We start from the raw sequence: 13,730 nt of genomic DNA on the forward strand, positions 1-13,730 counted from the left end.
TTGCTAATAAGTGCACTAGAATCAAGCAGCTCAGGTTGCATTTCTGAGGATTGCGTAATGCTCTCATGTCACAATCACACTTTTGCTTTGGTTTGAATTAACGGTTTAAGGAGTTTCACACAGTAATAGGTTTAAACTTTTAAATTATTTGTTTTTATTATACCCGTATCCCATCTCATTCAGAGACTGGAGAAAGTTTCTCTACATTTTCTCTACTAATGGCCACAATGCAGGTTTACTTGCATTAAAAGTGGAGGCAGCGTTTGTGTAAAGTATAGGTCAGGACAAGTTGTTATGAAAGATGTGATGAAAGTCTCATTCTGTGTTTCCTGTACAACCATTATACAAAAAAACAGTCTTTGTATATAAAATGGTCCATTTGTGGTCTGTCTGAAGCTTTTCACTGAACTGTAAAATACCTGCCGGCTATCAGGAACAGGATAGCACAGGTACCTTTAGGGGCAATAGACCACAAATACGACCACAGCTGTAAGGTTTTATGCCTTTTCCTAACCCATTCTGCATCTTGGTTTTAGGTCAGGGGAAATGTGTTATATAACTGCAGATATTATATGGAAAAGAGAAAAAAAAGAAGTCTATTGGTCAATACTATATCTGCAAGCAGTTATGTAATTGCTCCACTCTTTTCATTTACCGGTAGCTGATAATTAATAAAAGGGTTTATTGATTGGTACAGATGTCAGGACAGAGATTGCAAGTATTCTTTTACAGTACCTTTCATTGCTTGCATAGGTAAAAACCAAACCCACAGCTTTGCCCTTATTTCCCCGCGCATGCATTTACATATTTTGATAATACACAACAGTTCCAGACCCTACAGAGGTTTAGTTTGAATATCAAACAAATTCACATGCACGCATGTCCTCATAACTAAACCATCAGGGAAACACACGAATTTAATCTTCTCTGGTGGTTGCAGGATTGCACCAGAAACCCCCTCTAATAGTGACTATTGCGGTGTGCAAATAAACAACCAGACCCCAGATTTATCCCCCAAATACATTTCATTACGGACAAGTTCAAAGAATATGCCTGGTTTATTTTTGACCTGATGTAATATTTACATATTTTAAAAAGAAAATTTCATTAATAAATGATTAATAAACGGGAGAGTTGTCAAAATAATGGCAAGAGAATGCAGTCAACTGAAACAAGGCCAAAATAGAGAGCAGTCTCCTCCCCACTCTGGCCTGGTCTATATTAACTGCTCATCGAGCTCCACCCCACAACCAGAGACACATGGAGGAGGATAACACACAACCAAAGCTGAGAATAACAGAACTCCACAGACTCACACTGGAACAATACTCTATCTTCTTGTCAGGGAAACTCTTTTGGATCTACTAAATTCTCCTGAATGGGCTTTTAACTTCAACACCATGTCTCAACAGTTGTCTTGGGGAAATTTCAGAATCTGTAAGTGGCATGTTTTTATATACTCTGAAGGTATTAACAAAAGTATTGGGCTAAATGTCCTTATATTTCAGTTTTTACCTAATATGCAAAAAAGGTATTTAGCCATAAAAAAGAGGACATATGTGATGCATTTCACATATAGGTGAAAGTGTATGTGACAGTTACAATCACGCTGCTATCATGAATGTGGGTAAACAGCATGTCACTCGAGGAAAGACAATTATTTGATTTGCCAACAGCTGCAACATTATCTGCAGGGGATGTCAGTGCAACAAGTATATTATGGAGGCTATATGTGTCATATTCTTAAAGGTTTTTCTGTTTTAAGACATAACCATAAACAGCTACAACAACTAGAAGTAATGCAACTATTGAGAAGGCCTATACAACTTTTAAAAAAAAGATTTTGCATTTTAATTAAGCAGTCTTTTCCAAACCATTTTAGAGGAGTAAGACTGCATGCAGTTCACATTTACTATATAGAGGAAAGTGCATATTTATGGTACCAGTTCACATTTACTATATAGAGGAAAGTGCATATTTATGGTACCAGCAAAAGACAATCAGACATAATTAATGGTTTAATTTAATGAGCAAGCAAGACCAGCACAAATGTGGGCTATAGTTTATGGACTGCTACAGTTCTCTTTGAGCAATCTATGCTCCAATATATGCTTTTTTAAAAGAAAACATTTTTTCAGTATAGTTCAGACCTAAGGAATATAAAATTCATTTTACCACGGGATGATATATAAAAAATAATCACAGCAAAAAATGTATTCTCAAGTTGCTTTAAATAATTATTAATTTTCAGATAGCCTGTTACATAACTGCCTTCTCATGAATTGGCACCTGAAATGGCCCTAATAATGCTTACAAATAGTTACTGTAGAATAAGCCATATATTGGTATAACACTGCTGTCCTCAACATCTGTTATAGAATGTCTGGTTTGTTTGTCTGTCGCATCCCGGCTGTCTCCGCATGCTGCTCCTGCTCGCCATTGCAGAGCCCATCCCCTCTTGTGTGGAGGAGAAGCATCTGCATTCTCGGGCACATGGGTTCCCATATGGTCTGCCTGCGGATGCTGATGTTGTGATGTAGAATGCTGCGGCTGTGATGCTGTTGTCCGCCCATCCGTATGCGTCCATTCACAGGGTGCAGAGCGGCAGCAGGAGCTTGGATGACGGATACAAACAGAGAATCAGAGAGCCGTCTGCTTATTTGACTTTGTTTTTTCTCGGGATATGTAAGCTGCTAGACTAACACCCAGTGCCAGATGGACTTTCTAAATCCAGAGACCGCAGTGAGTGAACTGTCGGAGCCATTTTTCTCACTGACACTTGTTATTGCGTGCTATAATCCAGAATGTTTATTCAGGAAAAAAAAAAGAAAAGACTGCCATCATCGGCCCAAACCACACTTTAATTAAAAAAGAGACTGCTGTTAACAGGCCTTGAGATGTGCGCTGCTCTGCGAAATAAGAACCTGTGAAAGCAAAATTAATATGTACTGGGAGCACGACAAAACGTTTCTGTGTGTATCTTTTTAACAATTTAACAATAAATATGGTTGCGGTTTTGTCTGAGGCACATATCATGTTTTTATTTTAATTATGATTGCAAGGCGTACAAACTACCATCCAGGGTTTTCAAAAAATAAATAATTTATCGATATTGCTCACAATCTATGCAGCTGTACAACACGTGTAATAAAGGAAACAGGCCCATCACAGACACTAGGCAAGTAAATCCAGCTTTCCTTTTTAGTGTACACTAAGGGCAGTTTGTAGCATTAGCAAAATTCTGAGTTTTTGGTAGTTAAACACCTGTTTAAAACTGACTTATTGTAATTTTGATTTCGATTTTGAATCTACCGCTGTCGATCGATCCGACAGTACGTGCCCGTTTAGAATGACTGCTGCTGCTTTCAAGTACTACTCGGACGTACACATGTTTCAAATAATGCATTGTTTTTGCGATTAATTCGGGGGGAAATGAGATATCAACATAACATTTTTTAAACAATAAAGTGCTGAATTCTGATGGCTTACTTTGTTACAATTCTAAACAGAACCAAAAAGACCATGGCCTGTAATTTTCACCTCGAGTTAGAGGTTCCGGCAGCCAGTGAAGGCTACGTCGTGACGTCAACGCCGCCGTTCATACAGTTGCCCAGCCTAAATGGCGATTGCCACAGATCCGCCGCGTAAGGTAGCGGAGCCCGGTCGAACCTCCTCGAGGTTTGATTGACGATACCACGGAACAAATGCAACACACAGGGACTGTGAGTCTAAATTTCTGAAACGTGTTTTCGATATTTCGCTACCAGCTCTATTTTTATGTGATTTTCTATCGTCATTAAGGGTTTAGCCGACGTCTGCTTTGTGCCGCTTAGCGCGAGGAAAAGCTGTTACCACGTAGTCAGAAGCCTCCGCCAACAACGACCTCTTTGTTCGCCCGATCGGCGTCTATTACCTACATTCTATATGTATTTACGTAGATCGAAACATGTCGGGATATTTATCCGAGGTGTGCGACCTGATTCGTTTGTTATTATCTGCCGATTGTCCTTTGTTGTTTAACAATTTAAGACCAAGACGTCTGTCTGTCAGCTCGCTGCTACGCTTCCATTTGTGGATTTTTTCCGCAAGCAGCCTCTCGGAAGGCCAAAAATAGGCGGTGTAAACGTTTAGAACACGGGATAGAGCCTTTACATATCCCCAGTGTGACCAAAGATTCGGCCTGCTCGCTGGTTTTAGCGTCAGGTTGACGCATGGTTAATATCTTTGAGGCTGAATTTACCAGAAACCAGGAAACCGGACTAGCCAGCCGGATAAACCGGGCGGGGGCGGGCTGGTTTCCCCTGACTTCACACTTTACAGAGTGGAAAGTTTGTTTCTGTGTAACTTCTGTGAAGATGGTCGAATACATTTAAGATTCAAAGAATTTGCATTTTGTTACATGGTTGGTTTCATCCCGTGATAAATGTTTTTTCTCTCTCTGTCTTTCAGGTTATATTCAAGTAAAATGGAGGATAGTTTTGATTGCGACTGTGGCGAGCTTGAGCCACCTGATCACTGATGGTGAACATTTATTTTGACTCAAAGGCCAGACTCATTTCAGTTATTTAGATCAGGTGATGCAATAGGAAGGTTTTACAGAGATAAATTATATATATATAAAATCCTTATAGTGCATTTAAGCACATTTCACACGAAGCTGCTCAGGACCAGTCGTACACTGAATGTATCTGCACTCTAAGGATGCAACAACATGCTTTTATAGTTAAGTAGAATTTCAGTGCATTTTAATTGGCCCCATTCCATTCATTGCAGCCTATAAGCACTAGTCCACTCAAAACTTTTGTTCTTTATACCCTGGAGCTGGGGACATATTAATGTTTACACTTTTGCTCATTCAAGATGGGAAGAGAATTTGATTTCACATTAGAATCTTGCATTTGACAGTAAAAAAAATCAGGGAGGTGGGTAGGTACCTGTATAGGGGTTATAGTAGTGGGCTTGACCAATTCCTCTGTTGTTGGGGCATAAAGTGGTCTTGACAAGGCAGAGATCATTCGATTGATAGTTTGGCGTAACAATAGTCATGGCAGAGAAGTTTGAGTCCCTGATGAACATCCATGGTTTTGACCTGGGTTCCCGCTACATGGACTTAAAGCCACTTGGTTATGGAGGGAATGGCCTGGTCTTCTCCGCCGTCGACACGGATTGTGATAAGCGTGTGGCTGTGAAGAAAATAATCTTGACTGACCCGCAGAGTGTGAAGCATGCCCTGCGGGAAATCAAGATCATCAGACGCCTCGATCATGATAACATTGTCAAGGTATGGAGGGAGCTTTATTTATCACTTTTTGTCTGGTTTCATGCGCTTACAATAGATTAATTTATTCCCAATTTGACCACTTTTCTGACCAGGTTTTTGAGACATTGGGCCCTAGTGGTCGCAGGCTAACGGAGGATGTGGTGTCCCTGACGGAGGTTAACTCGGTGTACATTGTGCAAGAGTACATGGAGACAGACCTTTGTCAATTGTTGGAGAGGGGCCTTCTTTCAGAGGGCCATGCCAGACTCTTCATGTACCAGCTCCTCAGGGGCCTTAAGTATATCCACTCTGCTAACGTGCTGCACCGAGACCTCAAGCCCGCTAACTTGTTTGTCAATACGGAAGACCTGGTACTTAAGATTGGGGACTTTGGCCTGGCTCGCATCATGGACCCCCACTATTCTCACAAGGTAGGGCCTGATTCATGATTCTACTTTTCTATCCTAGAAAGTAGTAGAAACTATTCCTCCTACCTCCTACATAATAGTTTCTGTACTATTCTATATGACTGTGGGCTAAATGTGACTTACTTGTAATTCTGAATATTCAATTGAATGTCTGAAAGAAGGAAATGCTGCATGTTGCTTAAAATAGCAGTTGTTTAAATGGTAGAGACACAATCGGGTTGTCGGTGACAGCATATTCCTGGTTATTGAAGGAGAGGGGTCCACACACCACATGTTAAATGGACGTATTTTAGCACATGTTAAACCTTTGTTTTGCTTTCCTAGACAGTATGATGATGTTGAAAAGGAAGTTGCTTTAATCTTTGAGGAAAAACATGACTCAGCCTGTTAAATTGTAGAGAGCTGCAAGGAGAGAATGGCCCTTTTTGGTGTTCCTGACACGTTTCATACGACTAAATTCTAGTTGAGGGCCATGTGGTGTTTTAATATGAGCAAATCTAGGTTGGGCTGCATCGACTCTTCCCCATTTCTGTTGCAGCTGGATCCCTTCAGAGCACTGAGGCAGTCAGATGCTTACACGTGTCTCAGATTAGTCACCAGAGAGTCTGAAATGGGCGCACATGACGTGATCCTCTGGCCACAGCCTTGTTCATTTTATTACTCATACAGGATTGGGCCACATCACTTGCCACGAGACAGACTTGCACTTATTCAAACCGCTTATTTGCAGCCTCCATGATCAAGTCATACCTCTATTTTCATATGAGTCACCTTTGAAAACAGTAGGTGTTTGTGGAGAAAAGCAATCCAGTTGATGGGAAGCGAGTGAGTTTCTCACCGTTCGCTCGCTGATACTGGACACTGCTGCTGCAGCAGGGTTTGCCTTGTGGGCTTTTTTCCCTCTACATAAGCAGTTTTCCTGATGGGGAAACATGCAGACAAGTGGATATTTAAAAGCTGCTTGTCGGGGGTAGCGCTCTTGTTTGACTATTGTTCGGCTTTGGTGCTGTGGCACAGCGGCGCTACCGAGTTTTTGTCAAGAACACAAGTGCCGTAATCATGTTGTCAAACAGATTTTAACCCCATTTTCTACAAACGGTGTTGCCGTGACTGACAGATCACGGGGCTGCTGCAGCGCTTTGGTGCCCTGTCGAGGCGACCGACACTTTAAAGGACAAAGCCCATTTCCAGTGTTTAGCAGCCTCTAAATATATCAGACGGGGTGAGTCTCTGCAGCTGGGCTGCTGAGTGCAAATCATTTGAATAATGTTGCTAAATAAAGGACTGGATGAACTTGAGTTTCAATAATGTGCCATTTGTTTCACCCTCTTCTTCATCCTGTCACCCTCCTGTTGTTAATTAAATCATTGTTCCTCCCGGTTCCTGGGAAGGGTTACTTAACGCTCATGTTTGTTCTGTAAAGTCCGTCAAGATTATCCAGTATTTGTCCCATCTCTTATTTTGGGAGGCTGGTTCTGAAGGTTTTTAAGTTGGCTCACCATCAGGAATGTCAGGCATTCACGTGCACTCGCTGAACCTTCCCCCCCCGAGCACCCACCCCCATACCCCAGCCTGTGTTGTTGCAGGAGCCACACACGCTTGGGCCCTGACTTGAAATGGACCTGAAGTCTGCGTTCATGGGCAGTAAATGGAGAAAATGCTCTTCTTGGAAAAACTCATAAATACACCAGACTTTATATGTAGGGTAATTCTATCATTTGTGGTCATCCACGGAACTAAAATGTTTTAAGAGAGGGAGTCACAGGGTTCACTGAGGTCATTTTTTCCCTTCAAATTCAAACCTGGCTCTGAGAACATGCAGGCTTCTGACCTAATTATTCAAAGCTGTGAGGGTTTAAGGTGTAATGAATTTTAGATTAAAAAATCTTTTGCAGTGCGGTTCTATTTACTTTGTCAAGTATTGTTGCAGATGTATCCTGTTTTTTTAAACTAATGTGGCTTTTTAATCATGTTAACGTGTCTTGGGCATTTGGGAACTGTGGTAAATCTATCCCATCATTTAAAGTTAAATGGGTTGATTTATTCCACTTTTGGTAGATCTAACAAGTACTGTGTAGGTGCTTAGTTTTCATTGAAAATAGGCACCATTCTAACACGTAATCTGACTTTCTTATCTCTACTAAGAATGACATCAGTATACAGTTTAGAAGTTGTGGAATTGTGACCAAGAGCAGACTATTGTAGTCACTATAGCACATGAGTGAGACCTGTGAGATGCTCATCTAGTCTCCACTACAAGATGAAATATTGACTGAGTGCAATTTATTTCCTCAGCTGGTAGGTGACCCGTCATCTGCTGCTTTTTAGTACAAAGTCCATCGAGCACATAATTGTTGTTGCTCAATGTCCAGACGCATTGAAGCTAACCTGTGTGGCTGTAGCAGCGCACTGCAGCGGCTGGGAAATAGTGCAGCCATGTCACAAAATGTGCTGGTTGTGGGTTTGCAGTGGGGGATGGGTCTTTTTTTGAGCTTTGCCCAGTAAGCGTGACCCGTCTGAATGTCATTACTTTTCAATTTCCCGTGCGGCTTTTCCAGCCTTCCTCTCGCAAATACTGCTTAGGCTGGAACTATATTTGCCATCAGCATATTGTGTTGTGTTCTAGGCCTGTTAAAACAAACCACAAACGAACCCACACTCTTCAACACGATAGGGTGTTATCAAATTCTTGTGGCTAAATTAAGATGGAAACAGGAGCTGAAGTGATAATTTTGGGCAGTTCACCAACTGGATTTACCAGGCGTGTGGAGGGTGGGACTGGTATTGTTTCACCACCCACCCTGCATGAATCTAACACACTTACAGGCCAGGTTGCTTCATGTGTTGTTATAACCCCAGAGGCTGGGCAACTGCCCTGCATTACTGCTCACTGTGACATCATCTCGCCACCAAAATGAGGCATAGGTTTTTAAGAAAGATGTACATGCTAATAACCTTTTGTATATTGTGCTGTAAAATATGGTAATCGTATTGGATAATGACGCTTTGGTATTGTGTTTGCTGTACTACAGCATCTGCACTGATCCAGTTTTTTCCTGATCCAATCCAAGTACTGAATAAACACAGTTGTGCTGATACAGTTGCAGTGCTCATTAGAAGTAGAGTTAAATTCAAGTTGCTAATGCCAAAGAAGCTATGTTTTACTGACAAGTTACATGGGGGGGGGGGTACAGCCCACATCCAAGCTGTTCATTGATACATTGATATTCAAGAACTATGCTTATAAAGCAAATACCTGGAGCCATTAGGAGGTAGTTGCCAGAACTTAACTGTCTGAGAATTTCTGGTCACTGGCCAGACAAAAACAAACACTAAACAGAAGCATCAGCCCCCCCCCCCCCATTTAAAAACTAATTCCACACTAAAGACATTGCGGGTGCCAAACAGTGCCGCAGTATAGACCTATTTGAAGCTATGTAATCAAAAAACTGCGCATGCAACATGGCAATGAAAGCATTGGCTCGGATGGTGTACCACCGCCATACAGATGAGGAAGCGGGACCAAATTTAAGGCTGAACAATAACCACCGCCTCCGTCATAATGTCAAAGGTTGTTCAAGTGGTTCAAACCGGATGCCATTTGTTATGGTTAGTTTTTAAAGTGAGCTTTGCGATGTTTCACACTAGTGTAGCTTGACTTCTATTGTTTTAGTGGGCATCAGATTACATAGCGCGTTCCTTTTAACTGGTATTAAATTGTGAGGTGCACAGAAAGTAGAGAACAGTCTCGGTGGTTTGTCATTTCCAGCAGAATGAGTCGGGGGGGGCGGGGGATTATCCTACTCCCCCACACTGCTGACAGGGTCGCACATGTTTGACCTGGGTCCTTTGTCTCTGTACGTGCTGTGTTGCGTACGTGACCACTACCAAGTAGGGCCATCAAGGAGTTTTCTCTGGGGTTCTGGGTAGGATGGGAAATGTTCAAGCACATGAAGCACAGTTAATCACATTTTACTCAGGAGAAGGGACTAAACTTCAACTGGAAATGAGCTTAAGGGATCACAGCAGTGTAGAAATGTGAGATGTCTTTTTTTTCCCTAGGTTCTCAATATATATCCATTTTTGTCTCCTTTTTCCCAAATACAGGGCCATCTTTCAGAGGGCCTAGTCACCAAGTGGTATAGATCGCCCCGTCTGCTGCTCTCTCCTAATAACTACACCAAAGCCATCGACATGTGGGCAGCTGGCTGCATCTTTGCCGAGATGCTCACAGGGAAAACCCTCTTTGCTGGTAAATGCCTAAGATTTTCATGTGCATGTCATTTCTGGTGACTAATTATATTAAAAAAAAACATGGAGCACCGGTCTGATGGGGATGTATGCTCCCACTGTTTGCCAGCATACCTTTTAGAATAAACTTGGATTCAGTCTGCTGTCTCCAGTCTCATTGCCCTAAAAATCCAGTAGGAGCAGGGACAGTCTGTTCCTGAAACTGCCTTGAGCGCAGCACAAGGCAAATAACTGTTCCCGTGATCCAGCGAGCTCCAGTTTCCTGAAAAACAAACTGCATGTCATGCAGAGCTGGGATCTTATGCAATCGGACTAATTCCAAGACATTATCTGAAGTCTTTTCCTAACGTTTCAGGTGCCCACGAGCTGGAGCAGATGCAGCTGATCCTGGAGTCCATACCTGTGCTGCGGGAAGAAGACCGCCAAGAGCTCCACAGCGTCATCCCGGTCTTCATTCGTAACGATATGTCCAAGCCTCACACACCACTAGCCAAGCTGCTGCCTGATGTCTCTCCCCAGGGTGTGTATAATTTAGTTGGTTTTATCTTACCTCCATGATCACAAACTAGAAATGTCAAGCGGGTCATGTGTTCAGAGGTCCTGTGCCAGTCTCATATGCTCGTCTTTTGGTTTATCTCCCCGTAGCCTTGGATTTCTTGGAGAAGATCTTGACGTTTAACCCCATGGACCGCCTGACTGCTGAAGAGGCCCTGGCCCACCCCTATATGGCTGACTACTCCTTCCCTTTAGATGAGCCAGTCTCTCTGCACCCCTTCCACATAGAGGATGAAGTAGATGATATCCTGCTTATGGACCAGAGCCACAGCCACACCTGGGACAGGTATGTTTGCTCATCCTATTCTTCTCAAATGTCTCAGACATTTTTCTGGTTTCTGAGCTTTCTTTAAGTGGATGGTTTACTTTGTACTTCTAAAATCCACTAATTTTGTGCTAGCAGATGTCATGAAAGTCAGCTCTCTGAGGCTGACTGGCACCTACACAGCATCCACGACCCAGATGAAGTTCAGGTTGACCCAAGAGGACTCTCTGATGTAACAGATGAAGAGGAGGTTCAGGTAAGCTTAAGAATTATGATTAGGTCAAGTTTTGCACAGTTCTAAAAGTAGCAATCAGATTTTCTTGAGTTGATCGTGACTAAACGGTGACGGTTTTTTTTTTCTTTTTTTCTCCAGGTGGATCCTCGCAAATATGCTGATGGAGATTGGGAGAAGTTCCTGGATGAGCCATCCTTTGACTACTCCCTTCATTTCCTTCCAGACAGATCCTGGCAGGACAATGACCACCATGAGAATAAATACTGTGACTTACAGTGTAGCCATACGTGTAACTACAAGGCCGTGTCACCCTCATACCTAGACAACCTCATCTGGAGGGACAGTGAAGTCAACCACTACTACGAACCCAAGCTCATTATTGACCTCTCCAACTGGAAGGAACAGCAGAGCAAGGAGAAAGCTGACCGCAAGGCCAAGAGTAAGTGTGAGAAGAATGGGTTGGTAAAGGCACAGATTGCGTTAAAGGAAGCAGGAAAGACCCAGGATCCTGTGGAGAAGGACAGCGAGCAGGAAAAACACCAGACAGAAAGGCCTCAAAGCCAACAGACCCAGGGCTTTGATTTTGACTCCTTTATCGCCAGCACCATCAAACTGAGCCTGCAGCCAGAACCCTGTCCGGAGGTGACGCTGCTCAACGATGTGGGCTTCCTGAATGAGCTCAACTCCTCCGTCTCCCAGCTGGAGGCTCCCCGCTCGGGCTCTATGTCCAAGTCTGTGAGTCAGGAGAAAGAGGAGAAGTGCCTGGTGAACCTCGCCCAGTTGGGCGGAGGAGGGCTGGGATTCGGGGACAGCACCTGGCCCGTCGAGCCTTGTCCGAGTTTCGCCTTTGGGCTGACGGTTGAGGAGAGCGGCTGTTTGATAGATGAAGCATGCTGGGACATACGCAAAGAGGACCACCTGCAGAAGGAGAGCACTTACACCAGCTACCTGGACCACCTGTTCAGCCGGAAGGAAGAGAGTGTTGTGGAGACTGTGGCCAGCTTGGAGATGGAGTCATCGGAAGTGAGAGAGGTGGACGAGGGCTTCCTCAGCAGGAATGCAGAGATTGTGCTGAACGTGCAGCTCGATTCCCTGGCTCTGCCCCTGCCCCTGCCCCTGCCCCTGCCCCTGCCCCTGCCCCTGCCCCTGCCCCTGCCCGGCTTTGACAGCTCCGACGATTTGCCTCTAAAGTCCATCCAGGCCTCCCTGACTCCCTGTGCTGTCAAATGCTCCCCTCAAATTGCCCACAAAACTTACAGCAGCATCTTCAAGCATCTTAATTAAAGCAAACATCTTCCCTTACAGTGCAAACATAGGCTGTTTTATAAATGATATGGTATATTATTGTACTTGAATCATTTCATACCTTTTTTAAATTGTTACCTTTTTTTTTAATTTTTTTTTTTTTTTTAAAGAGATTAGTGGGATGATTTTATTTAAGAGTTTTGGTCATCACTTTGAGCCTTGATCATCAAGCCTTCATGGGTTAATGTGTAGCCCTCAATGCCAAACAGGCATTCACTCACACTCAAGTACTGTAGGAGAGGGAATTTAGAGAAAGCCGAATGATGGGAGACAAATTCCAACGTAGAATATGGCTTATGGGACATCAGAAAGAATACTGTCAGCATTTTGAGTGCTTTCTTACAAAAAAATTAAATCAAATTAGGAATTAATCTTCTTTGACCACCCTGAACAACCCTGTCATTCTGTATCTGTGACACATGATGCCAGCAGCAACCATTATCGTAGGCGTTAACGTAAATGTGTTATCTACCTCAAGGTAACAGCCGCGAGAGACACTCGAAGCCACACTAGTGCTTTACACACATGACCATCCTCATGCCATGATATGATGTGGTCGCGTAGATGAAATCTGTCTCACTTTAGCATTTAACATAGTGAGGTGTTTCAGTAATCATTATTTATTTCTAGCAGATGTGCGATATTTATTTTATCGAGATGTGTTCTTTCAACGTGATTATTGAAGATTATAGAGTTGGACAGACTTCGTTTTTCCTAATTTGGCAACATTTGGGCGTGCAAGTGTTCCTCTTGTTTTTACGGTAGGATGCAAATTCATGAAAAAAAAAGTTGAGGCTTTCCATTTTCCAGCAGTATTGTCCAAATGGATTTTTTTTTTTTTTTTTTTTTTAAATAGGTGTGTTCAGTCTTTAGTGCGGGAAAAAGAAGCCTTTTGGTTTAATAAAGCGCCTAAAAGTCTTAATTTTTTTGTACCTAAATGTAACGTAAAAAACAAACGTGTGCATGGAGGAAAAAGTAAGGTACATGGAAAGTAAAGTTATGGTGAGTATACTGTACATCGGTTTTAATTGTATGTTTGTTTTTGTTAAATTTCTATGTACTTTTTCCAGGCAAGCATGATCATTAGTTTAAGGTGTAGCATGTAGAACACATATGGACTTTTTTTGTAATCATCAGTTCCCCTGTTCTACAGAATATCTCTAAATAAAATTACTGGCTAATAATTTGTCTTGTCATCTTTCCATTTATTTTTATTAGGGTAACTTGGTCTACCCTGTGGACCCTTGGTCTGCCCGTATATCTTCAGGTATCTAGGTTAACAGGTTAACAGACACTTCAGGCGTCTAGTGTACTGATCCTGATCGCAGTCATTAACATTTGATTTTTATTTTCTGAGTTTTTCCACTGCAGCTACTTCCTTATAACAAACTCATCCACTTGTATTGTCCTGTTTTCTTGGCAGCGATATAA

General features: G+C 42.6%; 1 protein-coding gene across 4 annotated transcripts; it reads left to right on the forward strand.

Moving 5' to 3' along the window:
• The first annotated feature begins 1,271 nt into the window (after nt 1-1,271).
• mapk6 (mitogen-activated protein kinase 6) lies at nt 1,272-13,483 on the forward strand. 4 transcript variants are annotated; one of them, XM_029845962.1, is made up of 8 exons: nt 1,272-1,437; nt 4,450-5,281; nt 5,374-5,691; nt 9,796-9,940; nt 10,295-10,459; nt 10,585-10,780; nt 10,895-11,015; nt 11,133-13,483. In XM_029845962.1, the coding sequence occupies exons 2-8, from the start codon at nt 5,045-5,047 to the stop codon at nt 12,276-12,278; spliced, it is 2,328 nt and encodes a 775-aa protein (XP_029701822.1). In that variant the 5' UTR covers nt 1,272-1,437; nt 4,450-5,044; the 3' UTR covers nt 12,279-13,483. The 4 variants fall into 4 exon arrangements, with proteins under 4 accessions (XP_029701822.1, XP_029701823.1, XP_029701821.1 ...); XM_029845963.1 differs by lacking the exon at nt 1,272-1,437 and adding an exon at nt 2,606-2,742; XM_029845961.1 differs by lacking the exon at nt 1,272-1,437 and adding an exon at nt 3,593-3,722.
• Nucleotides 13,484-13,730: the final 247 nt, after the last annotated feature.

The sequence above is a fragment of the Takifugu rubripes genome, chromosome 13, assembly GCF_901000725.2.
Source record: "Takifugu rubripes chromosome 13, fTakRub1.2, whole genome shotgun sequence".
Classification (NCBI taxonomy): Eukaryota; Metazoa; Chordata; class Actinopteri; order Tetraodontiformes; family Tetraodontidae; genus Takifugu; species Takifugu rubripes.

Bases quoted from the DNA above. Each gene is read 5' to 3' on its own strand.
- mapk6 (XM_029845962.1), top strand. From the start codon at position 5,045: ATGGCAGAGAAGTTTGAGTCCCTGATGAACATCCATGGTTTTGACCTG. The intron at 10,781-10,894 runs GTATGTTTGCTC...ATTTTGTGCTAG, and splicing joins CACAGCCACACCTGGGACAG to CAGATGTCATGAAAGTCAGC. The intron at 11,016-11,132 runs GTAAGCTTAAGA...TTTTTTCTCCAG, and splicing joins CAGATGAAGAGGAGGTTCAG to GTGGATCCTCGCAAATATGC.